The sequence below is a fragment of the Schistocerca gregaria genome, chromosome 2, assembly GCF_023897955.1.
Source record: "Schistocerca gregaria isolate iqSchGreg1 chromosome 2, iqSchGreg1.2, whole genome shotgun sequence".
Taxonomy (NCBI): domain Eukaryota; kingdom Metazoa; phylum Arthropoda; class Insecta; order Orthoptera; family Acrididae; genus Schistocerca; species Schistocerca gregaria.
This window is the reverse complement of record NC_064921.1, coordinates 605533541-605560472: the sequence shown is the minus strand read 5'-3', so window position 1 is coordinate 605560472 and position 26932 is coordinate 605533541. Positions and strand designations below refer to the sequence as shown.

The 26932-nt window shown below is 37.2% G+C and overlaps 2 protein-coding genes across 3 annotated transcripts in view; both read left to right on the top strand.

The window, feature by feature from the left end:
• Positions 1-986: 986 nt before the first annotated feature.
• On the top strand, positions 987-25959 carry LOC126334558 (WD repeat-containing protein 5-like). 2 transcript variants are annotated; one of them, XM_049996935.1, is made up of 2 exons: positions 987-1114; positions 23443-25959. In XM_049996935.1, exon 2 carries the CDS (start codon positions 23627-23629, stop codon positions 24650-24652), a length of 1026 nt encoding a protein of 341 aa, XP_049852892.1. In that variant the 5' UTR covers positions 987-1114; positions 23443-23626; the 3' UTR covers positions 24653-25959. The 2 variants fall into 2 exon arrangements, with proteins under 2 accessions (XP_049852892.1, XP_049852891.1); XM_049996934.1 differs by having other exon boundaries at positions 1084-1172.
• Positions 1078-26932, top strand: part of LOC126334557 (tRNA pseudouridine(38/39) synthase) — a 34768-nt gene continuing 8913 nt past the window's right edge. The window contains exons 1-2 of the mRNA XM_049996933.1: positions 1078-1168; positions 1288-1409. The gene's annotated coding sequence lies outside the window, so the exon portion shown is untranslated. The remainder of the gene's footprint in view (positions 1169-1287; positions 1410-26932) is intronic.

Here is a 26932-nt window from a genome sequence, read left to right as displayed (position 1 = left end):
TGTCTTTATTGTTTTACAAAAATAGTAGATTTTGTGTCTAGTTTCTTTTGGTTCTTGCCAAGCGAATTCCAGTTTTTTTTTTCCAAACGATGCGCGCAAGAGATCTTTCACGCGTCTGTCGGACACTTTGTGAACTTTGCTTTTTTTAAAATTATTATTCTAATAAAACCCCACGTCATTCCAAGCATGGGTGTCAATTTTTACCTCTCTATCTACATTATTGCGTGGTTTATTAAGTTTTCAAATTTATACTGACTTTTTGATCACCCGGTATGTTCTCCTTCTTTGAATGTATTTAAACAACAGTTGTTCCCAAGGGCCGTAAAAAAATGGGTTTTCTTATTTGCTACATTGCTAACTATCGACGAATGCTGACGACTCCTTTACATCTGATATAACTACTCTTATGTGACCCACCAGTTGGAGTCAAAGTGAAAAAATAAAAGAATTTCAAGAATTGCGCGTCTGTTAACTATACTAAAGTATCGAGAAAGTTTGTTACATCACTGAATAAGACCATGGTATGACCCAACAGCTCTTTTCATTCGATACTGCTATTGGCAGTATAGTACTTGAATTCACGTGATTTACTCTCAATATTCTAAATAAGTAAGAGCTTACTGAGGCAAATACCGAAATTACTCGAGGAGTTTCGTAAGCATCTGTTTTTATTGGCCTTGTCTCATCTGTGAACTGTCCCGAAGAGTTCATCATTCTATGGAAAAACGTAACTTGCAAAGTTATAATGAAAAACAATTTGAATTACTTGCGTTTGACGTTCAGAAAACAATAAATTATTGTAATAAGTTGGTACGTCTTGCGCAGCATATTTGTATTACTGTATAGTGTATAATTCGTACTACAAATTGAATGTATAAACAAGAATGTTGTCGGTAAAGGAAAGCAGCTTTATTCGTTTCCTTTTAATACGCATTTGTTTACATTATTGACGTTGTAGCCGTTATACAGTAAATAAGCAAGATTATAGCTAATGATACAGCATTATTTATTATTTCGGTTGTGTAAGTTGGAAACCAGAGAGTGTTTGCCGCCAATTATCAAATGACTACCCGTGGCAGCGTTAAATGTCTGTGATGTTGATGTTTTGATAAAGGTGAGAGAAAGCGTAACAGAATTTTTCAAGAGTTTGGAGTCTTTAAAATGACATGTAGGTAAATAAGATAGTACATTTTGACGTAAATATCTTTGTTGATATTAATTTATAGACGACGTAGTCTAGTACATATGTGTAGATACTCGTTTGATTAACCAATTTCTATATGTTAGAGTGTTAGACGAAATTGAGAAGCATGAGGCAGATTTAACTGTACATTGAAGACCCCTGTCACCACGACGGACGTGTGTTAAAGCCCATCGGCAGGATAAGTCAACAAAAGCTGAATGATACGGTATGCTAATATGTTTACGTTCTTAGACGGTACGTGAGAACTGTAGGCCTGATAGGTGTTTGTATTGCAGTTACACAACCTGAAGTTACGTTTGTAAGATGATAGTTCTTTGAATACGACCCAAGCTTATCATCCAAAATTCGTCTAATACCATACTGACCTGTCGTTCACCTACGAAGTCAATTTCATGACGGAGTGGGTGGGAGATGCTGTTGTTATTGACCTGTTATCTTACTTCAGTTTTTGATTTTCTGTTGACTTCGTTCTAACAGTATGCCTTTGTTTAAAATTTACTACCAAAAGAAAGAGAAATTTGTTATATCTTAGATAAAATGTGTATTGCAACACTTGAGTTACATACGGTTCTCAGTTTGCAACAGTGATGATCTGTTTGAATTAACCGAATACCCTATTAGCCTCCCCGCCAATGATTTTTAATCGGATTTGTACTTGGAGGTATGAATTGATTCCAGTAACCATCACTGCAAGTAGGTACACTTCACAGTAGGGTTATTCCATGTCAATTCGACCAATTTGAGAAAATGATCCAGCTGATAGTCTCAGATTTGGCTGTAATTTAGCAAACCAATGTTACCAAGTCTGTAACCCTCATGTACAAAATTTTAAGTTCCCCTGCCAATTAGTTCCAGAATTATGGCTTGTGAAAGAAGGTGGTGTGACCCAGAATTGCAACCCGCATCTGGCAATCTATCTTCAGACCCATCTTCAGGTCTTAATAACTTTGGAACTATTTTGTACAGACCAGTGAAATTTTTACAATCCAGTAACATCCACTTAGAGAACACACTCTATGAATAAAAACACCAACAACATATTTCTGAGGGGAAAATAAATACTTCCAAAATGTGATTTAAAAAATGTAATATGTTAAAAGGTACATATTGTAGGTGCACTCTATGCCAAATACAATTAACTCAAAAAGGTTTTTTTATGGTAAGCTTAATGTGGCCTAAACACACAGAACTCATCATGCCCATATCAGTCACACAGAGTTACATGCACACAAAAATACATAAATTTGAAAAATTACCTGAAAAACATGGATTTTCTAAGTGTGGTAGCACAAAAGGGACAAGTGATATCCAAACCAAATTTCAAACACGGCATAAGTTGACCATAATATTATATGTGGCAAAATTTCAACTTGTTATTGCAAGACATTTGTGTACAATAAAAGTTGACAGAGATGTATTTGGTTACCTTTCTTTTAACACGATTTAGCAAGTAATAGTGATGATGCAGACAGCTTGTTTCAGATAAAGCTGCAGCAATTGTTGGAAACCATTAGGCAACAAAGTTAAACAATGGTAGTTTTCAGGGACAGAACGAGTCATTGTTAGGCAGGAACAACAAAGGAAACAAGCAACAATTACATTTTACTCATGGTTTTAAGAGTCTAGCTCAGACTGGTCAGTACTGTTGTGGAAAGTTAGTATGGAAGCATAAGAGTGTGCTAGTGGTGCTTTTGATCAACAAGTTGCAGTATTGGTAGAGCACAAGCATCTGAATGTAATAAAACAAAATATGGCATTCGTTTTGTACTGTATGATCTGGATTAATCGGACCAAGATTTGTTGCTATGGAGATCCAGGTTACACCATGTGGGCACAAGAAGTACAGTTCCAGGAAACTTCAGTCTTTGTTACATCATATGAAAGTGTTTCTGGATAAGTATTCTTTCCTACAAAGAAGTTGTTTTTATCCCTTTTGGATTCATAAGAAGACAGTGAAGTGTAGCCTCAGAGAAATTGGTATAAAATCAGTGTTGAAAGTGAATCAGTGCATGGGACTTAACATGAAACCAGGACAAAAGTTATGTTCCAGGTATGTTACATTACTAAAAAATGAAGTATATTCTGATAATTTACATGATGGTGACGAAGAGTATCAGCCACCTACAACCACAGTGGATGAGCAGTTAAATACTTCAGTGACTGCTCTTGGTTTGTCTCCCATGAAGACACACAAAGTTGGGAAAAGAGTCAGGCCCAGCTATGGTAGAAGAAAACTACAAGAAGCTCAAATGCAATTAAAACACAAAATAGCTGACACACTAATTATGGAAGAGGAAAAACTATCTGCTCCAAAGGAACAGAAATCATGCCAGAAATGCTCTGATTTGGACAAAATTGTGCATGATTTGAAAGAAACTATGCCATATCCACATGCCAGGAAAAAAGTAGCTATTCTTACCCTTGCACCTACCGGCTGATCTATTGACTACACTGCAAAGGAATTCAATGTTTCTACATATATGGTAAAGCAAGCTAGGAAAATAAAAACAACCCAAGGAGTGCTTCCACAACTTCAGCAGGCTCAGAGTAAGCAATTGAGTTCAGAAATTAAGGTGCTAGTGTCGGAGTTTTATGAAAATAATGACTACAGCCGAATAATGCCTGGAAAAAAGACTATGTAACGGTGAAAATGGGAAGTGTACATGTACGGATGCAAAAAAGACTGTTGCTATGCAACATATCAGAACTATATGTAGAAATCAAGGAAAAGTGTCCCAATACCAAAGTAAGTTTATCATCTTTTTTCAATCTTCGGCCAAAATGGGTTGTGCTTGTAAGTGCAAGGGGCGCACACAGTGTTTTTGTATGTGAGTCCCATCAAAATGCTAAGCTGATGTTTGCTGCTACAAAAGGTGCAATGAAGGTGCTAGTGTGTGACATCAGTTCCTACCAGTGCATGATACACAGGTGTGAAAAGTGTCCTGGTAAGGCAAATCTTGCAGAACATATGAATAACAAACTGTATGGTGAACTCCTAAAGGATGACAATAAACTTGTTTCTTATAAACAATGGACACACATGGATCGCACAAGTCTTGAAACAAAGCAAAGTACAGTGGAAGATTTGGTTGAAATGTGTTGTCAAAAAACAGACAAACTGACCACACACAGCTTCACAGCAACAGCACAATCGACTTATCTCCAGTTTTGTAAGGATAATTTGAAACAAGATGAAATTATAGTAATACTAGACTTTTCTGAAAATTATGCTTTTATAATTCAAGATGCCATCACTGGAACAACAGTCAAGCAACTCTCCAGCCATTTGCGATTTACTATAGAGGTGAATCAGGTGATGTGTCTGTCATGAACCTGTGCGTTTTTAGCAACTGTTTAATTCATGATGCCATTACAGTTAATGCCCACATTCGCACTGTCATGGCATATGTGAAAAGCTGCCTCTCACACAGTTTTACTTCAGTGATGGGGCACCAGGTCAGTACAAAAACTGTAAAAATCTCAAAAATTTATGCATGCATTACCATGATTTTCACCTTCACACAGAATGGAATTTTTTCACAACACGTCATGGTAAAAATGTATGTGGTATTGGTGCTGCCATTAAGCACATGGCATCACGAGCTAGTCTGCAGCACCCTACAGAAGGTCGCATTCTAACACATCTTCAATTATTTACCTGGGTACAGAAAAATATCTCTGGCATACGGTCATTCTCTGTTTCGAAAGATAGGTGAAATTAGTCGAAGAGTTGCTAAAAAGCAGACTATAACACATTAAAACCATTGCAGGCACAAGGAGTCACCACCACCTCTCTCCAGCACTCTCTATGTGCAGATGAGCAGATTGTCCAGTTATAACTATAGGTTCATGCACAACATGTCTTCACAGTGTGTCTAACTCAGGATTCAGAAGCAAAAGCTGCAATATACAACCAGGTTGCTATGTTATTGCTGTTTATGATGATAAATGGTACTTAGGATGTGTTGCAGAGTGCTGTGCAGCAGAAGGTGGTGTATTTGTGAACTTCATGGGACCAGCAAGATCATTTCATTGGCCACGTTTGGCAGATAGGTGTTCGATTCCTTTTGAACATATTCTTATGGCAGTTCCAGTTCCTACCACAGTGTCAGGAAGACAGTACAATTTGCCACTCAATGTACAGAGTACAGTAGTTAAAGTGTGGGAAATCTTCTGTTCGAAGTAGAATTGACTGATTTTTAGCAGTTAAGTTGCAGCAAACATTAATGATACGTTGTGTTAATCTGTCTATATGTTATTGCTTAGTGATTAAACACTTGGGGAGAGGATAAGAAGAGGCAGAACAGTTTATGATTTTTTTTACAAAATTGTGTTGTGGAACAATGGCCACATCACAAATGCATCTGTCAACTTCCATTGTACACAAATGTCTTGCAATAACATGCTGAAATTTTGAGATATATATCATTATGATCTATCAGTGTGTGAAATTTGGATTGGTTGCCACTTGTCCCTTTTGTGCTACCACACTTCGAAAATCCATGTTTTTCAGGTAATTTTTCAAATGTTTGTATTTTCGTGTGCATGTACCTCAGTTTTTGTGACTGATATGGACATTATGAGTTCTGTGTGTGTTTAGGCCACATTAAGCTTACCACAAAAATTTATCCCGTTTTTGAGTGAATTATATTTGGCATAGAGGGCACCTACAGTATGTACCTTTTCACGTATTACATTTTTTGAATCACATTTTGGAATTTTTTATTTTCCCTCAGAAATATGTTGTTGGTGTTTTGATTCATGGAATGTGTTCTCTAAATGGATGTTACTGGATTGTAAAAATTTCAGTGGACTATGTGGAATAGTTCCAAAGTTATTAAGATCTGAAGTTGGGTCTGAAGATAGATTGTCAGATGTGGGTTGCAATTTCCTGGTCATGCCACCTTCTTTCACAAGTCATAATTCTGGAACTAATTGGCAGGGGAAACTAATACTTTGTACACGAGTAATCCACACATGGTAGAATTCGTGTACAGAATTGCAGTCAAAACTGAGACTATGCCCCTGGTTGAACTGACAAGGAATGATCCAGTAGTTTGAGAGTATGGATGCAGACGGTTAGTCTACACAGCAGAAGTACACTACAACTGTTTGTGTAAAAGTTCACTGATTTTGCATCCCTGGGCGCACTGCTTCATGAGATTGATAAATGAAATTCATAAAGTAATTGTGAACACTAATCCTTAAATCTGCATACTTCTGTAGGAGCAGCTGAAATCATTTTCGTGATTATGGTAATGACTTCTACAAATAGAGCCTTTTTCTTCATTTATCTCCACAAACATTTAGTAAAAAATAATTTTTATGTTTATGTAATATATAATTAATCTTGTCTTGACAGATCATCACCATAATGCATTCTAAATTACCAGCCACTCTGACAGTGTGTGTGTGGAATGGATCACATTATTCTGGAATGCCTTCATATTTACGTTTTGTATCATTTTCCTAAATTGCTCTTAGTAAATACCAGGATAATCTATTTGAAAAGGACTGGCCAATTTCCTTCCTGATGCTTTTGTAATCTGGACCTGCACCATCTCTGATGACCACACTGTCAATAGTATATTAAGTTTTAATGTTTGTTCCTTCCTTCATCAGTTGTGAATGTTTACATAACAATGTGTTTGCTTAATAATAGCCTTCATTTAATAACATAGTGAACACAATATCGGTCCTCGGCCAGCTGTACAGGAGAGAATATAGCATTCAGAAGAGGGGCATTTGCTGCTGTACTCCTCCCCTCCTCCCTCCCATTTGAAATCTGGATTAGAGTTTTTATTCATGTATTGAGTGGATAACTCAATTCTCTGTGGTATCATATGTTTGTTTTTTGAGTTGCATACAAAATTTAGTTATTGCATGGCATGCGTCAAATCTGACCAACTCATTTATGTAAAGAAAATGGGAATTTTAAAGTCTTTCTCCCTTGGCCTCTAAAAATTCCCAAAGGTTCTTAAGCAATGGAAGTAAATTCTCTTGTCTCACGCTGCCAAATCCACAATTTCAGAACTGGAATACAGATGCTAAGAATGACAAAACTAGAACTTGCAGACTATGGGAAACGTTTCCAGAGATGTAATGAATGCAGAAAGGTGTGATTGGAATACAAATAATGAAATTAGTAAAGGGGACCACTCACCATATTTTTAATGCATTGAGCAGTTGATAGGCATATAAACATAATAGAAAGAAATGATTGTGCTAAACCTTTTAGTGTCTTACACACTTTGTGTGTGTATGGTACAATTTTATGTAAATCATTGCAGTTTCCTCGTAGACCCACTCACAAGTATGACTCACAGTTGGTGAATATTGAGGGAGTCTGTTTCATGGGCCAGTTGTGTGTGTGTGTGTGTGTGTGTGTGTGTGTGTGTGTGTGTGTGTGTGTGTGTGTTTTTTCGTAAGCATTTGTCATAAAACAGTTATGCTTGATGCCATAGACATTACTGTCACTAGCAGCACATACTGATAAAATTGTTTACATTGTAAAGTGTGAAACTGCCTATGCTTATAGAAAGGAGTAAGAAGTGACAAAATACTCAGTATTGATTTTGGCAGATATACTTTTCAGCTTCAATACAGTGTTACAGTGCATTCCATTTGATATCTTGTCATGGTATCTGCTGTTTCATGATGGAAATCTAGTGATGGGATTCTTCTGAAATGCATCATGAGATGATAAATAAAATTATTTTGGTGATCAAGACAAGTGTTTTACCATTTATAAACCTTCTGTTTTTCCATCAGATTGAGATCTACATATTTACACAAGTATCTTATTTGGTCATCAGCTGTGTGGTGTTATAATGCATTTTGAATGTGTTTAAATGTGCAGCTGCAGAATGGTTTTATATGTTTTAGAGTCATGGGATTTGTATGAAATATTGTAGAGCTCTATACACATTTAATGTGCTTTTGCTTGAATTACTTAACAAGTACACAGATGGAATGTGTCAATAACGGCATGTCAATAGCCAGTAACTGATAGTCCTGCTACGAAGCTCACTACTGAATATCACCAATGCTTCCACTTTATAATGAGTGTATTTCATGGCCACAACATTAGAAACAGGTTTAAATTAACACTGGTTAAGGGACCTCAATAAACATAAGCAGACAACATCTAGTGGGCTCTAATCAGCTTGTTCTGTCTTTAAAGTTATCAAAGTTATCACAAGACTTAGAGGACTAAAATATTGGTTACTGCACTTTTCAGAGATGAAATAATGAAGGCAGCAAATCATCAAATGGGTAAAAAGATAAGGCCTCATATATAAATCTTCGGATAACACAGTAGACATTGGATTTATTGATGAAATAAGAAAATACAAGGTGGCACAGATAAATGTAGCCTATTTAAGTATAAAGGAAGTACAGTGAAATTACAGAAACAAAGAGCTGAAATGGACATATCATTTATAATGAAAAGTATAGTGAAAATACAACGATAGAAGTTGCTGAAAGTGACCCCCTGCGACTTCAGTACACGGCTGTGCATGTCGAGGCGTGTTGTTTGGATGTCTATGGCAGCAACTTCACGGCTGATGATGGTCTTTGTATTGTGTGTGGATTTGTTTCATAGACCTTACTCTTCATGTGTGCCTCCCCCCCCCCCCCCCCCCCCCCCAGGAAAATAGGAAAGGATAAAAAAAAATCACATATTGTTAGTTCCAGCAAATGTGGTGGCCAAAACGTTTGCTGGTAGTTCGTTCCTCATCATGGACTTGTTCCAGGGATACCATAGAAGTGTGGCATGTTGCCTTATATTGCTGGAAGAACCAGTATTGTCTTTCATATTCAGAGAATTGAGCACAAAATGTATCAAAAATTTCCATATATGCAGCCATATTGAGAGTAGTGTCAAAAAATATCTATCCAATAATACATGTTGCTGTTACACTGCACTGAATGTTGATATTTTCCTCACAAAGTGGTTGCTAACAGTGTTAGGATCATCTGTTGCCTAGTACCCCATGTTCTGTGAACCCTCATGACCAGGAAGATGAAACCGTGTTTCGTCACTTGTGATATTACAGAAAGGGTCTAAAGAACCGTCTTTGAAAGGAGGCTGTTAAGATGAACATAAACAAAAGGAAAACAAGGATAATCTAATTAGTTGAATTAAATCAGGTGATGGAATTGGAGTAGCAAGCAAATTGTAAATAAAATCTACTACTTCGACAGCAGTGTAACTGATATGGCTGAAGTAGAGAGGATATGAAACTTAGAATGGAATAGCAATAAAAACGTTTCTGTTTGTATGTCCATATGTGACAGGTTACATTTACCATAAGTTCTGTTCTTACTGTATTACTGCTGGGTTACGTTTAGAAGCTCCATGAATGAATGTTCATCCTAACAGTGCCAACACTGACTGAGACATTGTCTTCTTATCAACATTTTTTGCTTTGTGTCCCAAAGCTTCTGAATGTTAGCATTATTGTAGAAGACTCAGCTTTGTAAGTGGTATATATTTCTTACTTTTCTGTCCATAGACTTCACTAATACTCTTCCAAAGTGTAGGTAATAATGTCCTTGACTTTGATGACATGTTTTTGGCTTAAATTGTGTACTATAGACTTCATGGCAGAAAGTTAAAGAAATATTTTTTCGCTCCCAAAAATATCAATAAGATCATGGTGTTTGCATGAATTAAATATCAAAGTTTCACCTGTAATACGCAACTACTTATTGTTGCCTTTTCTGATCACTGCTATTCATTGCTGACAATATGATTTAGTTACTGCTATAATGTGTTATTCTAAATATTGAAAATGTACCTTTTAGGCGTTCTGAAATAGGACACAAGAATTTTTGCATCTTCTGTGAAAAAGACAGAAACTGGAATTCCTGAAAGGACATCATCAGTGCTGGCTGAACATACCTGATACAACAGGTATCAGTAAACAAGGTCTCTTCAAAAAATTCTGAAGCTTTTTCCATAAAATTTTTCTACACTCACCTTTTAATTAATCTGAATGGTCTACTTCGAATTACTTTCCTCCTCAATTGATACACCGCTCTGAGCACCATTTCAACTTATGGAAGCAGTTTTGGTACGTCCCTTGCTGGTTTGCGCGAAGCTCTGTCTGCAAATTTTCTTTTATCTCACTTATTGTTGCAAATTTTCGTCCTTTTAATGGGATTTTCGGCTTTGGAAATAAAAGTCCACAGGGGCCAGGTCTGGAGAGTATGGTGGGTGAGGCAGCACAGTGATTTCATTTCTTGTGATCTTCACAGATTGCGAGACAAAGGGCTTTCTCATTTTCATTCATGAGCAGTGAACGAACTTGGTGGCAACACCATGCATTCCAAGATGCTGTGTGAGGATTTCATGACTTGATCCAACTGAAATGTGAACTTCATCTACGATGTCTCAGACAGGAAAGTTTTGGCTTTGTCAGCTAAAACAAAGAACGAATGTGTGTTAATAGAACATAAGTGAACCACCTTTATGTTGCCAATCTGATTTCCTCGAGTGCAAATAAACCACAAAGTCAATGAAAGAGCTTCATAGAGTAAGTTGGAAAGCAGGCCTGAAAAATCAGTTACTGCTGTAGTTGATGTAATCTATCCTCACAGTCCCTAAGTAAGAAATACATAGAGGATTGTAGAATATTCCTAGAGTCATCACTCAAAGCTGGTTCTTGAAACTTCTCAGGATGTTTACATCTGTCTTCAGGAGTCTACCAGTTCAGTTTCTTCAGCCTCTCTGTGACACTCTTCCACAGGTCAAACAAACCTGTGACCATTCGTGCTAACTTTCTCTGTATACGTTCAGTATCGCTTGTTAGTCCTGTTTGGTACAGATCCCACACAATTGAGTAATATTAGAATCAGTTGCACAAGTTATTTTTAAGCAGCTTCATTAGTAGACTGATAGCATTTCCCTAATATTCTACAAATAAACAAAGTTTACCACCTGCTTTACCCCTGACTGGGTCTAGGCGGTCATTCCATTTCATATCCCAACAAAGTGTTACACCCAGGTATTTGTATGAGTTGGCCAGTTACAACTATGACATGTTGATATTACAGTCAGAGGATACCACTTTTTTTTCATGTTGTGAAGCACACAGTTTTACGTTTCTTAACTTTTAAAGCAAATTGTCAAATCTTTACACCACTTTGTAACCTTACCAAGATCTGACTATATTTATGCAGCTTCTTTCAGACAGTACTTCATTATAGATAACTGCATCATGTACAAAAAGCCTGGGCTACAACGAATATTGTCCATGAGGTCATTAATATACAACCTGAACAGGAAGTATCCCAACACCCAAAGTTACCTCTAATTCTGATAATGAGTCCAAGATAACAAGCTGTGTCCTCCCTGCTAAAAAATTATCAGTCAAGTCAAAAATTTCGCATGATATACTCCATATTGTCATACTTTTGACAGTATGTGTAGATATGGTACTGATTCAAGAATATTTACTTTGCCTTCTGTGATGAAGGAATTTTGGAAAACCATTTGTATTAACTCCGGTTTGGTATCACTGTCATCAGTAACTTTACTATTGCTACAACACTGTGGAGGTATTGAGTGTTTTGCTGCTGCCGTACTTTACATATGACCGGAATCTCTCTGGATTTTCTGACAGGTTTCGAGACAAGAGTTTCATTGTGGAAATTATTAGAAGTATTTTGTATTGAAGTTTGTGCTAAATTTTGGGCTTCTGTGAAACATCATAAATCTTGACGATTTTGTGTTCCGCTAAATCTGTGCAACGGTGTCCTGACCTGTTTTGTGAATCATGGGAGATATATCCATCTCTTGTTAAATTACTTCATATGAAACTCAATTGCTTTTAGTATTTCTTTGAATTTAAGCCACATCCAGTCTGTGCTTACATAGCTAGTTTGGAAGAAATACAGTCTGTCTCTTTTGAAGATATCAAGCAAAATTTTTTCTTCTTTTTTAAATATATTTATTTTTGATGGATTTGGATGTTAATGGTGTTCAGTCTCACTACAATAGCCTTGTACCCATTGTGATGCTCCTTATTTGTTCAGGATTGTTCATTGTCAGATCTAGAATGTTATCACAACTACGTGCTCTGTGTGTGGGTGTTTGAGCTAATTGCTCAAAATACTTTACTGAGAAAGCATGTAGTACGATTCCATATGATGATTTATGTCTACTACCAACTTTAAATGTATGTTTTCACCAACATATTGAGGGTAGATTGAAGTTGTCACCAACAGTAATTGTATGAGTTGGACACCTATTTGAAATGAAATTCAAATTGTCCTTGAACTTTTCAGAAAATTTATCATTCGAGGTGGGGGGGTGTCTGTAAAAGGGACCAACTGATAATTTATTCCAGTTGTTCCATAAAACCTCTACCCATACTAACTCACAGCAACTATCTATTTCAATTTCACTGCAAGGGAAACTAATTTTGACAGCAACAAGCATGCCACTGTCAACCGAATTTACTCATCTTTTCTGAATAGTGTCAGGTCCCTCGTAAAAGTTTTGTGTGGTTGCCTGCAGCTTAAGCCAACTTTAAGTACCTATAAAGACTTGTGTTTCAGTGCTTTTGATTATAGCTTGGAGTACTATTTCTTTCCCAACACAGCTATAACAGTTTACAACTGTAATACAAGTGAAATTCCTGGCGATTAAAGCTATGTGCCTTACTGAGACTTGAACCCAGGATCTTTGTCAATCAGAGCAAATGCTTTTCCGACTTAGCTAACCCAAGTACAACTCAAGACCAGTCTTCAGTTTTACTTCTGCCAGTACCTCATCTCCACCTCCTAAACTTCACAAAAGTTCTCCTGTGAAACTTGCAAGATTGACATACCTGGAAGAAATGATTTTTCAGAGACACAGCTTGGCCTCAAGCTGGGGGATGTTCCCAGAATGAATTTTTCACTCTGCAGCAGTCTGTATGCTGATGTGAAACTTTTCAGGAGATTACGACTATTTGTCAGACCCTGACCCAAACTCAGGATCTTTGCTTCTTGCGCACTGGCGCTTTTCTAACTGAGCTATGTAAGCACAACTCATGACCTGTCCTCACAATTTTACGTACACCAGTATTTCATTTCCTAACTTCCAGGCTTCATATTTCACTTTGTAATAGTGATATTTCTTGGGTCTACCCTCACTCCTCGTTTGACCCACACCTTTTGATACTGAATCCTTTTCCAGGTGTCTCTAACATGGGCCACTACCTATCCATTCCACACAACCCTCCGATACCCATGCAGCCACCTCCTGTGTGTAATGGGTCCCTGATGTATTGAGTGGATCACAGGACCTCTCTAATGTAAGGTGCAAGTCAAGGAATCTTCAGGCCACACATTTGCAGAACCGTCTGAGTCTTTGATCAGACATTCCACTCAGCTCTGTACTGAAGGTCAAGAATGGTTCTGTCAACAGTGCTACTGATAGTGAGCTCCACTTTTTAGTGTGTTGCAAGATATCACTTTGGTAAAGCAGTGTGTTATCCAACTTCTACCTAGTTGATGAAGCAAGATTGGCTGTCTTTACCACTTCAGATAACCTCCGGAAACTGGAGAGAATCTCTTCTGAGTCAAAGGAGCACACATTAGTAATGACATGAGGCACCATCTTCTCTTGGCTGTATGCCGTGTGCTTCATGTCGTCCAGAATAATCCAGTCTACACTTGAGATAATTGTGTCCAGTATGCACGCAGTGTGCAATTGTTGTGAACATCATTCATTGGCCATGTAGATGTTGCTTTACCAAAGTGATATGATCCACCACACTAGACTATCAATATTCTCACCCTCTGTGAGTGCGCAACCTTATAAACTGAGAGGCTTCCACTGAAACAAGGCAAATGAGTGCATCTGGCTCAGGACCATCATTTGTGCCAGGTAGCACCTGAAGACTATTTGTCAGACAGACTGGGGAGGCATTTCAGTCAGTGGCCCGGAAAATTATCATTGTCTGCCACATGTTAAAACAATCTCACACTCGACTCACTGCAGGCAGTAACCAGTTTATTCACTGTAGTGGACATATCAGGGGACTCATGAGATGTGCTGGATATTCCTTGGAATCCCAAGTCCACTGATTCCCATTGGCAACAGTCTCAAGCTGTATGATCAAAGCCAGAACCTCATGGAGCTGTGAGTGAAGGGTCTTCAACTCGCCTTACATGCAAACACAGCATTCACAGTCAAATGGTTCAAATGGCTCTGAGCACTATGGGACATCACTGCAGTGGTCATCAGTTCATTCACAGTCCCTAGCCATACTAAAGACATTGGAAACCTACAGAACACCATTACAAAAGCACACAGACAAAGGCAAAATAAGTAAGCCAGCAGAGAAGGAAGAGCAGTTCCTGACTTGTGGAAAAAGTTTTTTAAACCACCTCCTTTCCTTCTCAAGGAATCAGGAAAACTGTCCAAGTAGTTTCTCTGGTGTTTCCCTCAATAATGCACAGGGAATATCAGACAGACATTGAACTGTTAATGTATTTGGAATGCAGAAGGCTATGTAATTGATTTCAGTGAGGAATTGGGAGATACTATTCCACCCTGATAGCTTGCTCTTGCTTCAAATGCTGTGCAGCATATTTCACTGTATGCAGGAGGTTCACTCTAGATGAACTTACAGTATAATGCAGTATTTCAAATGTAATTGTCTTTCCCATTTTAATTAAAAAGTAACCTTCAGTGAGAGAGAACATGTTCATTATTCTATGTTTGTGGTTTATATTTTCCCTTAATATTTCAGCTTTGTAATAATGTCACAGATTTACATTGGCTAATCATTTGACTGCCACACTTATGACACCTAATGGCTTACTTCGCCAAACAAATATTTTTATTGGGTATTAACTGCAAGAAATGAACAAAAAAAACCTGTATCACCCCATAAATGCAAACATCTATCCCACATAGTGGCATTTAAAAAATGTATTCCTTACTTAGGCACTAATACACCATACTGTTGCTCACTGGGTAATTGCATAAATAGTTCTCTGTGAGTTGTGACATCCTTTGAGATTTGCATTAGGAAATCTCATTTGTTAATTCCACACTGACTTTTCAACAGACCTGGAATATTTTAAACATGACAGAATTAAATGAAGAATATGCTGTTGTCATAAATTGTAGAACTACTTGTGATAAAGGATTCATGTTCCAGATGGTATCCAGTGCATTGAAAGCTCTGAAGAAAACATGCTATGATTGAGGAGAGGATTTCTATTATCTGCTCCAGTTGCCTTAATGACTTATAGAGTATTTCAATATAATGTAATTGGATACACAAAAAATCCACTCACCAAGCAGCAGCAGAACACACACGTAAAAGAAGGTTACACTTCTGGCAGAATGGTTGGAGGGGGAGGAAGAGGGGTGAAGTAAAAGACTGGAAAGGTTTAGGGAAAGGGCAGTCTCCCCTGAACTGCCGTTTTCCAAAATCTTCCTCTTTTCTGAAACCTCTCCAGTCATTTTTTTCACCCCTATTTCTTCCTCTCCAACCTCTTTGCCGGAAGGAGGAGCCATTGATTCTGGAAGCTTACATAAGTATAACCTTCTTTTATGTGTGTGTTCAACCGTTGCTTGGTAGGTAGAGTTTTTTTATCAGTCCAGTTACATTAAATTGTCAAAAACTGATTATTTTGTTGTTATATTAGAGTACTTCAATAGATATACAAAACAGAAGAAATATCCAAAACATACTGAAGTACTTTATAATACTAATACAAAAACAAGAAAGGATGTACATGGGTGTGCTGAAAAGTGATACCTCCTAATTTTCTGTTCTGTTCTCAAGATTGGTTGAGGTGTTATATGTCACGCATATTACTCGGCCGACTTTTCTGCTTTGCTGACAGAGGTTGCAAGACTCTGCTGCTAGAGGGCTCTGAATTGAAGCATCTAATGTAACTATGTCAGAAAACTGAAAACACTAATTCAAAGAGTTCATCCACACATGGAGCACCCTCTCCTTCACTGTTACAATACCAGACCAGACAAGCAGTATGTCATCTGCAAAGTTAGATGCGTTAGCTTTAATGTCATCAATCATCCTCCATACAGTCCTGACTAGGCCCCACCCAATTTTCATCTGCTTCCAAAACTTAAGAAAACCCTCAGGGATCACAGTTTTATAGTGATGAAGCGATGCAACAGAGTCGAGGAAGTCAAACATTTTACAGTGGCCATGTCAACCAACTTGTTTCTCACTGGAAGAAATGTGTTTATTGCCAGGACGACTGTTGAGAAATAAATCTGTAGACATGTGCAATAAAGATGTAGAATGTTAATAAAGTTTGTTTTATTTACAAAGCTTTAAGGGTTTTCACATATAAATTTTGGAGGCATTACTTTTCAGCATGCCCTCATGTCATTGTGATGGCCATATTTTTCTGTTTAAACTTCAAATGAAAACTACCACCAAAATTGTTTGTTATTACTTTCTGTGCTTCAGTTACAGTGATAGCACCAGGGCATCTGTGCCTTGATGTATTCAAATGCACTTCTGGGGAGTTGTTTAAAGAAGTGAGGCATTGGTGGATGATAAAAATTTATGTTGTTTGATAAGTGTGTGTTAGGGAGCTGGTAAGAAAGCAGGACATACCCCATTGAAATATCTATCATTGAAAATAAGACGAAGTTAAATATAGTGTGAATTTGAAAACGTAAAATCAGTGAAAATGTAGCCACACACACACACACACACACACACACACACACACACACACACAGATATATATATGTATTAAAAACAAAGATTCCAAGACTTACCAAGTGGGAAAGCGCCGGCAGACAGGCACATGAACAAAACACACAAACACACACACAGAATTACTAGCTTTCTCCTTCCTGAAGAAGCAACAATCGGTTGCGAAAGCTAGTAATTCTGTGTGTGTGTGTTTGTGTGTTTTGTTCATGTGCCTGTCTGCCGGCCCTTTCTCGCTTGGTAAGTCTTGGAATCTTTGTTTTTAATATATTTTTCCCATGTGGAAGTTTCTTTCTATTATATATATATATATATATATATATATATATATAAAACAAAGATTCCAAAACTTACCAAGCGGGAAAGCGCCGGTAGACAGGCACAATAAATAAAACACACACACATACACACACACACACACACACACACACACACACACACACACACACACACACACAGACAGAATTTCTAGCTTTCGCAACCGACGGTTGCTTCTTCAGGAAAGAGGGAAGGAGAGGGAAAGACGAAAGGATGTGGGTTTTAAGGGAGAGGGTAAGGAGTCATTCCAATCCCGGGAGCGGAAAGACTTACCTTGGGGGAAAAAAGGACTGGTGTACACTCGTACGCACGCACGCACACACACATATATCCATCTGCATATACACAGACACAAGCAGACATTTGTAAAAGCAAAGAGTTCGGGCAGATATGTCAGTCGAGGCGGAAGTACAGAGGCAAAGAAGTTGTTGAAAGACAGGTGAGGTATGAGCGGCGGCAACTTGAAATTAGCGGAGGTTGAGGCCTGGCGGATATTGAGAAGAGAGGATATACTGAAGGGCAAGTTCCCATCTCCGGAGTTCGGATAGGTTGGTGTTGGTGGGAAGTATCCAGATAAGAGCCATATGTGAAAGCACCCACGTGATTTACCAATTTACCAGCCTACACTGTTGACGCTTTCTATGTGGGAATGACCAGCAAAAAACTGTCCATTCGCATGAATGGACACAGGCAGACAGTGTTTGTTGGTAATGATGATCACCCTGTGGCTAAACATGCCTTGGTGCACGGCCAGCACATCTTGGCCCAGTGTTACACCGTCCGGGTTATCTGGATACTTCCCACCAACACCAACCTATCCGAACTCCGGAGATGGGAACTTGCCCTTCAGTATATCCTCTCTTCTCGATATCCGCCAGGCCTCAACCTCCGCTAATTTCAAGTTGCCGCCGCTCATACCTCACCTGTCTTTCAACAACTTCTTTGCCTCTGTACTTCCGCCTCAACTGACATCTCTGCCCGAACTCTTTGCCTTTACAAATGTCTGCTTGTGTCTGTGTATGTGCGGATGGATGTGTGTGTGTGTGTGTGTGTGTGTGTGTGTGTGTGTGTGTGTGTGTGTGTGTGTGTGTGTGTGTGTGTGTGTGCGCGCGCGCGCGCGAGTGTACACCTGTCCTTTTTTCCCCCGAAGTAAGTCTTTCCGCTCCCGAGATTGGAATGACTCCTTACCCTCTCCCTCATCCTTTCATCTTTCCTTTTCCTTCCCTCTTTCCTGACGAAGCAACCGCCGGTTGCGAAAGCTCGAAATTCTGTGTGTGTGTGTTTTATTCATTGTGCCTATCTACCGGTGCTTTCCCGCTTGGTAAGTCTTGGAATCTTTGTTTTTAATATATATATATCATGGGAAAAATGATATATATATATATATATATATATATATATATATATATATATGTCTTAAATCTGGCTTTTGGAATTCTTTTGTTGGTGAAGACCTTTTCTCCACTTCAACTTTTTGGCATTCTCACAAAAGCAAATGTATTACATATATAAATATCCCTCTGCAGAGATGAAAATCAGTTAAAATCTCAAGGTACAACTAGACATCTATATCCAATGAATTGCAATTTCAGCTATACACAGAACATCCTACATAGCACAAGTCCTTGCTACTTCCTGCAGGTCACTTAAGTGAGTATGCTTTCTGTTTACCTGGGAAAAAGAGTTAGAGTGCCCAAGCCACAATACTTCAGAATTCGCAAATACCTTTTATCCTTACATTTGATATCATTCCTTGCAGTTAATCAGAGCCTTTCCCAAAACTAGAATGGATTTCAGAAGTGATGATTGTGTGAACCAAGGAATGAACCTAGGTGTGAAATCTAGCAAAGGAAGGAGTTGGTTGAAAGTGGTTCGGGTACAAAGAAACTATTTTTCCGGTTTGTGTCATAACAGTTATTATCTGCTCTCGCACGCAGTTAATATCTGCCCTCGCATGCCTCCAACCTGAATCTTTGAACCCCTCATAGTAGTGAGGTAAGTAAAATGTCTTACTTTGTAGTGGGACAGTATCCATCTGTTCAATATTCTAGATGTTTTGTGGTTTCTGTATCTCTGTAATAGAGGGGGGAGGGGGAGGTACTTTGTGCCCACCTTTTGTAAATATTGTAACTTATCTTGGTATTCCATATTTTAAAATTCTCATAAAAATTTTATTGTTTTTTTTTTTTAATTTTTTTATATCCTTCACCTGATTTTATAAATGTATAAATTCTTTCATCAAAACTTAGTATAAGTCTAATGGCACTCGTCATAAAGTCTACCTTCTTGGTAGTAGATGTGACTTGACAACGAATGTCCTATTCTATAAATTTTAAAATTTTGGCAGTGTAAATCCTCTGGGCATTGAATTTCTCTGTGTGGGTAGCAACAGTGATCTCAAAAGTGATTCATGTGTCTTGGGTTTATGATTGTTTCTTGTTACTTCTTATTCAGTGCCATTTTGTCCAGTGCTAGAGATAACTGTCTCCTGATCCCGATTTATGGTCCAACACTTACAGAAGGTTTGTGTACTCTGCTACTATGAGTAGAAGCAGAGTCCATGAGCATACTAAAATAGTAAGATTTGATGAGAGAGAGAGAGAGAGAGAGAGAGAGAGAGAGAGAGAGAGAGAGAGAGAGCAGGAAATATGACAAGTTTGCTGCAATTCGAGAAGTATTTGATAAAATGAATGAATTACTACCATGATTTTATTCTTCAGGGATGTACACTGTTGTTGTTGAAATATTGTCATTGTTTCGTGGCAGGTGTCCCTTCAAGGTCTTCATTAAGGAAAAACCTGGAAAGTATGGTATACATACAATGCTCACAGACTATAAAACCAGATATGTTCTCAGCATGGAGCCATATGTAGGGAGGAAAAATGACAGTCCACAAAAATCAAATTCAGCTGTAGTGGAACATCTGGTTGTTCCTACACATAATTCAGGATGCAAAGCCACCACACAGAGAGATATTACACTTCAGTTAATGTGGCCGAAGATTTATGGATGAATCACAAGCTCACTTGTGGGAACATTGCAAGCTAATAGGAAGCATATTCCTCAAGAACAGAATTATTTTCTAGTAAATTTTCGTGCAGTGATTCTATTACTGCAAACATCCCAATCACAATTGTATCATATATCACCCATGAAAACAATAAAAATAAAAAGCCTTCCGTTGCTGTCGACTCAACATTATGATGCTGCACTTGGTTCGCATACTGACACTAAGAAGAAAACAATCATAAATTTGTGTTACTATGAGTTGAAAGGCAGTGTTAGCACAGTTGATCAAATGGTGAGTCAATTTCCAACTAAAAGACCTACAAGAAGGTGGTTGTGATCTATTTTCTGTAGTTTTGTGGACATAGCAATCTTGAATGGTTGTACATTGATTCTGTTGAGCTTCCCAGAGGGGAATAAGATGAAATCTAATAAGCAATGACTATTTCTTCAAGAATTTGGACTACAATTCACAAAATCATACATAGAAGAAAGGGCTGTGAATAATAGAGGATTCCAGAACTGTATGGCTTCACTGTGGGATATATTCTCAGACGGAGTATCAAACAGAAGTTTGCTGCAAAGGAAGCTGAAGGAGGGTGGGGAAGGTGTCTTTTGTGTTGTCATGAAAGCCAGTCAAAAGCAATGAAATACAATAAAGTGAACAAAACAACAATTATCTGTAACAACTGTAACAGATACACATAAAGTAAACACAGCAAGAAAACTGTTGCATGTTCAAAGTGCGAAGACATGCCTGAAGAAAGGGATGAATAAGTTATCACAGAAGCTATGTAATGTAACCTGCTGTGTTTTACCTAAAATATCTGTAATACTTTTTAATTATAATCCAGTTTCTTCAATAACTCTGTTATGACTTTTACTACCAATGTAAAGAGATGCTGCTCAAGAAAATAAGACAAAATAAACTCATGTGATGGAAAAAAGTGAAAAATATTAAATGCATTTTTGTAGAGTGTGCTAAAAGATATTTACAATTCGTGGACATTTATTACATATTATACAATATTTTGTTAATAAAGGTCAATAAAAGTTAAAGAAATCTGAGTTATAAAATGTTTTGTGCTGGGCACAAAATACCCCCCCCCCGGTCATTCCTCCTTGGCACTAGGTGTTACGATAAATACATTGGTACTGGAAGGGTTATGTGTCAGTGCTGCTCTTAGTAGTCCATTGGCTAGACACAGTTGTCAGTGCCAATATTTGTAACGTGAGAATTGTGAGATGCCAGAGTGAAGACTGTTGTGGAGCCTTTGCCAGTTCTATTTTACAAACATATATAGGTACCAGTTACATTAATTTATGTAAAAAATATTACTTTATTGTAGGCACTGGAAAGACTTAATTACTTACCAGCAACATCCTATATTTGTTTAAAAAAATAAAGGTAAATATCTGCAAGTATTGGATAATAACCAGAAAACATCATTTACCCCAAAAAGCATTAAAATAACTTATTCTCAGGCAACACCTCTGACAAATGCCGTAACAATTACTTCAGTGAGGCTTTGGTTGTTTTATTCCCCTATCCTTTCCCAACTGTGCTTGGTTTCTGACAAGACAATAAACTCTAGCCCTGCTTCTTCTGAGACCCATGTTGTATACCACCCACCTACTACCTCCCTTGACAGATTCATGATTATCCCGATACAAAAGTGGTTGTCAGCCAGATTCAGATAGTAATAACTGTTCAAATTATCTATGGTTATAGCTGCTTTGATAGTTACTATTGATTCATTCATCGGTTGGCTCCATCTGTGATTTTATTTTGCACTCGGTGTTCGTTTTGATTACTCATCTCAGGTCCAAGAACCTTATCGTGTATCACATACAATACATGATCAGCTACCATCTTTTCTCATTGCTGGAACTGAGCTTAGTATTTTCCTCTTTTTTTTATCACCAGTGCTGTGCACAGAAATCTGGTCTCTAGCTGTCTGCTATTGTATTGCTAAAAAGCATTATACAGTCAGCTTGTTTGCCTTTTTCAACTTGATGTGCATCAATATGAATCATTTTTCGTTAAGAGGGCCTTGTCCTCATTGTCAGCTGTATGTACACATTTCATTAAGCCTGTGTAAGAATAAAGAAGAATTCTTGCTGCCTGTATACATGGATCATGCACAGTGGTAAAAAGGCTGCAGTATTTACACTGAAATCAACAAGAATTTTTATATGAAGCACTGCATTCTCATTTTCCAACAGACAAAGAGGAATCTTGTTTATTTATATATAGATGAAGTGAAATAGGTATCTATTGGTGGACACAACAGTGATGTCCTCTTAAAGGTAAATAATTTTTACTGACAAATTTTGTATCAAGCTATAATGTATGGAAGTGGCACACATGTGGAAATAGGGATTATGAATTAAATAACAGACGGGAATGAACTGTGACTGGGTCTCAAACAGCAGGTGTAGACATACTAAGGCAGGCATAAAAACTTTGAAATACTGCATTGATAATGGCTAGTTACTATTCAAAACCTAGTTCTGCTTTAATAAAGCTAAAAAGGAAACTGTTACTGATTGCTGCTCTCTATCACTTCGAAAGTCATATCGTGGTTGTTGAGCGCATTCTGCTCTCCTAATGGAAGACAATCTGTTAATTAATCTAATGTTATTCCCAGATACCTGTTGCTGACTTTCATTTTAAACAATGGTAGGAGTAAAGTCAGCCTGTTGCCAAATAATTGTGTGTTTGAACAGGTGACAAGTGCGTAATGAAAATTGAAAGTAACAAAGTTTTTGTACACAATAGACTAGCAAAACCCACATTCGTACACATAACACATAGTTGCGTTGTCTTGATGGTGTAGCACAACTGCGTGTTCGAGCTAATATAACCATGCATTTGTATGTGTTCTTGTTAGTTTATCTCCAAGGAAATACATTGTTTGAAAGCCTAGCAATAATTTCATTCTTCTTTATGTGCCTGTGCACTGTCCATCATCTCAACTATAGGAGAGTGACTACCCCTATTCCTTTTATTATTATTACACCCAGGTTTTTCAAGTATCATATTCACTTTCATTTTTCGGCCTCTCACCCATCACTCATTTAGAAAGAGCATATTGACATGTTTTGTACAAGAGTGGACACACACACACACACACACACACACACACACCAGGGTGCAAAGTATTTCAAAGTGTTTGCTAACAAAGAAACTTGTCATTGTTTCAGAATTGTTCCTGTTCCTGCAAGGCGTCAACACTACTGAGAGGGTTACGCTGTAGTTTCCTTCGCAAGTGCATATAGTGGACTAGGTGTGTTGAGCAGACAGCCCCTAATTTGATTATTATGAATTCCAGACATTACATGATATTGATACATTTAACATAGCTGTCACTTTTTGAAAACCGTTACAATGGTACCAGTAAGCTCGGGGCAAAATATTTCACAAACTGGAGTCAACAATACGACTACTCCAGGAACTCCTAATAATCCAACAGGAGGATCTGCTAAAGCAAGTTCTGGAGTAAAACCTAACTATGCACTAAAGTTCACTCTTGCTGGTCATACAAAGGCAGTATCTGCTGTAAAATTCAGCCCAAATGGTGAATGGCTTGCAAGTTCATCTGCTGATAAATTAATCAAAATCTGGGGAGCATATGATGGAAAGTTTGAAAAGACAATTTCAGGACATAAATTGGGTATATCAGATGTATCGTGGTCTAGTGATAGCAGGTTATTAGTAAGTGCTTCTGATGATAAAACATTAAAAATTTGGGAACTGAGTTCAGGAAAGTGTTTGAAAACGCTAAAAGGTCATAGTAATTATGTTTTTTGCTGTAACTTCAATCCTCAGTCTAACCTAATTGTTTCTGGCTCATTTGATGAGAGTGTTCGCATCTGGGATGTAAGAACTGGAAAGTGTTTAAAGACATTGCCTGCTCATTCAGATCCAGTGAGTGCTGTTCATTTTAACAGAGATGGTTCCCTAATTGTGTCCAGCAGCTATGATGGCCTCTGCAGAATATGGGATACTGCATCAGGTCAGTGCCTGAAAACACTGATAGATGATGACAATCCTCCAGTGTCATTTGTTAAATTTTCTCCAAATGGCAAATACATCCTTGCAGCTACATTGGATAACACATTGAAGCTTTGGGACTATAGCAAAGGAAAATGTTTGAAAACATACACAGGACATCGTAATGAAAAATATTGTATATTTGCTAATTTTTCTGTAACTGGTGGTAAATGGATTGTTTCTGGTTCAGAGGACAATATGGTGTACATTTGGAATCTCCAGACAAAGGAAATAGTGCAGAAGCTACAAGGACATACAGATGTAGTGCTTTGCACAACATGTCATCCAACAGAAAATATTATTGCTTCAGCAGCACTAGAAAATGACAAGACAATTAAATTATGGAAAAGTGATATTTAAGTTGTTTTATTTCCTATTATTGAGATAATGATTGTAATTGTTCATGGTGATTATTAATTGTACTGACAATCAGCTCAAGTCGTCGACTGTGCATTCAGTATTAGTTTCAGTCATTTGTTTTATATTAAATGTAATCAGTGCCTAAGATTTGCTGGACAAACAATAATATTTATAGAGTAAATGGCCTTTATAAGGAGAATTTTTTGAAGTTTCAGTAATTCTCAAACATCTGACAACTGTGTTACAGGGATCCTTCGTATATATAGAGAATAAAGTTACATTTAACCTGTATATAAGTTACTCTTCAGCCGAAAAGTTCCAATTCTACAGTACTTTCTTTGTTTCATTGTATATTATGTAATGTAAAACTTAAAAATCAATAATAATATTGAAATAACACTTTATTTCATTGTCCATTATTTTTGGATTCATTCTAAATCACCACACAACAATACATTGAAAAATTATTCCAGAATTAATTTAGTCTGTGGAAAACAATTATGTTGTGATTGTTTGTCCTCTATTTATTCCAGCAGTTCCAAATAATTTGGCAATAGTAGTTCGGCTGGTATGATCATGTAATATCTTATGTATTTTTAAATGTAAGAAAAATGGCTGATGGAATGTAAGAGTGCGCAGTTACATTGCAGTGACTGATGATGATTACTAGATTTTAAATTGCCCTATACAAAATTTTTACTGTAAGACTGTGGTATGTTATATTTTTAATTAACTGCATTTTGTAGCCATAATGCTGACTTTGTCTGCAAGAATGTTTTGATTGTATGTACTATCATGAAAGAAAAGAAATCAAAGATGGAATGTAGTGTTAATGACTTATCAGATACTGATAATGGATGATTATCATAATAAAAATTTGTTAGCCTTATGCCTTCACAAGTGAAGGAGAACAATGTTAATGAAATATTTGTGAAATAGTTTGTGTTACTGAAGAGACATAATACATGTACTGCAAGTTTGTTAGCTTTGTCTACATCTCTTTCTACATGTAAGACATTCTGGTTCCAAATCTCTAAGGAGTCATAGTAATAAGTTACTGTTGATGATACAAGTTTAAATTTCTGGCTGTAATGTAGTGCAGTTGGTAGTCAGACATGTTACACAGCCAAACAGTAATTTGAAACTAAATGTATGACTCTTAGAGAAAAGTTTTTCTGATAACTTGGTTATTTGCTTGCCAGAAATTTAGACAGTGAAATAGTGTCCAATAATATGGAAAATTAATGAAATGTAAATAATTAAATGGAACTATGTGGAATAAACATTGTCGGTACAGTAAACCCCAATCTTCTTTTCCCTTTAGAGTAAAATGTAAATCTACACTAGCGATGTAAGAGACTAGTTTGATGTGTTTAGTAAACTGCAGTGCATTGAATGAAAACAAACTGCTTAATGCTGCTGTCTGCTCACCATGTCAACAGTAGTGTAATCAGTAACACAAAATTGCATCAGCATAATTATAGCTTTAATTTACAGTGTCTGTGGTTATGTTTCTTGGTTGGTCACTCAGTTAAACAAGATTATTCTTTGGCTTGTAAATATATATACTGGAGCTGAGAAAGATATAGGCTATTATTAAGACTTGCATTGATATGAGGTATGATTTTCAAAAGAAAACCAGTTTAATGTTAAATAAGGAGTTGAGTACAACATTTTTCATGAAGCAGGTGAGGAAGAGCAATATCATATTAATAGCACGCATAAGGTAGTAAAGACCTTGGTTTCAGCATTGGACTGTGCTCAGAACTGATAACATTTAATCTGAAGACACTGTAATGTTTTTTAAAAGACATATTGACTTCTTTTGGTATTGAGTAGGGTTCATAGATTTGGTCTTGCATATATAATATTGAATGGTGGTAAAATAATTGGGAAGAAAAATAAAAATTTACTATTTAAAATATAGTATGTACAGGAAAAGCAGTAACATCAGCTAAAGTACCACATTGTTTAAGGCACTTACTCATACTCAGGACTAGTATTTAAATCTCTGTTTAACTGTCCAGATTTAGGTTTCCTGTGGTACCCTTAAATCACTTAATGCAATTGACAGGTTGTTCCTTTGAAAATACCAAAGCCAATCCCCTTTATACGCCTGCTATCCTACTTGTGCACTCCCATAATGACCATGTCATTGATAGATTGTTAAACTCTTATTTTCCTTCCTTCCTTTCTTATCCAAATATCTGCCGGAAGAAGTCGATAAAGTTAAACAGAGATCTGATATTTTAATCTGATCAGCATTCAAAATGGTGAAAT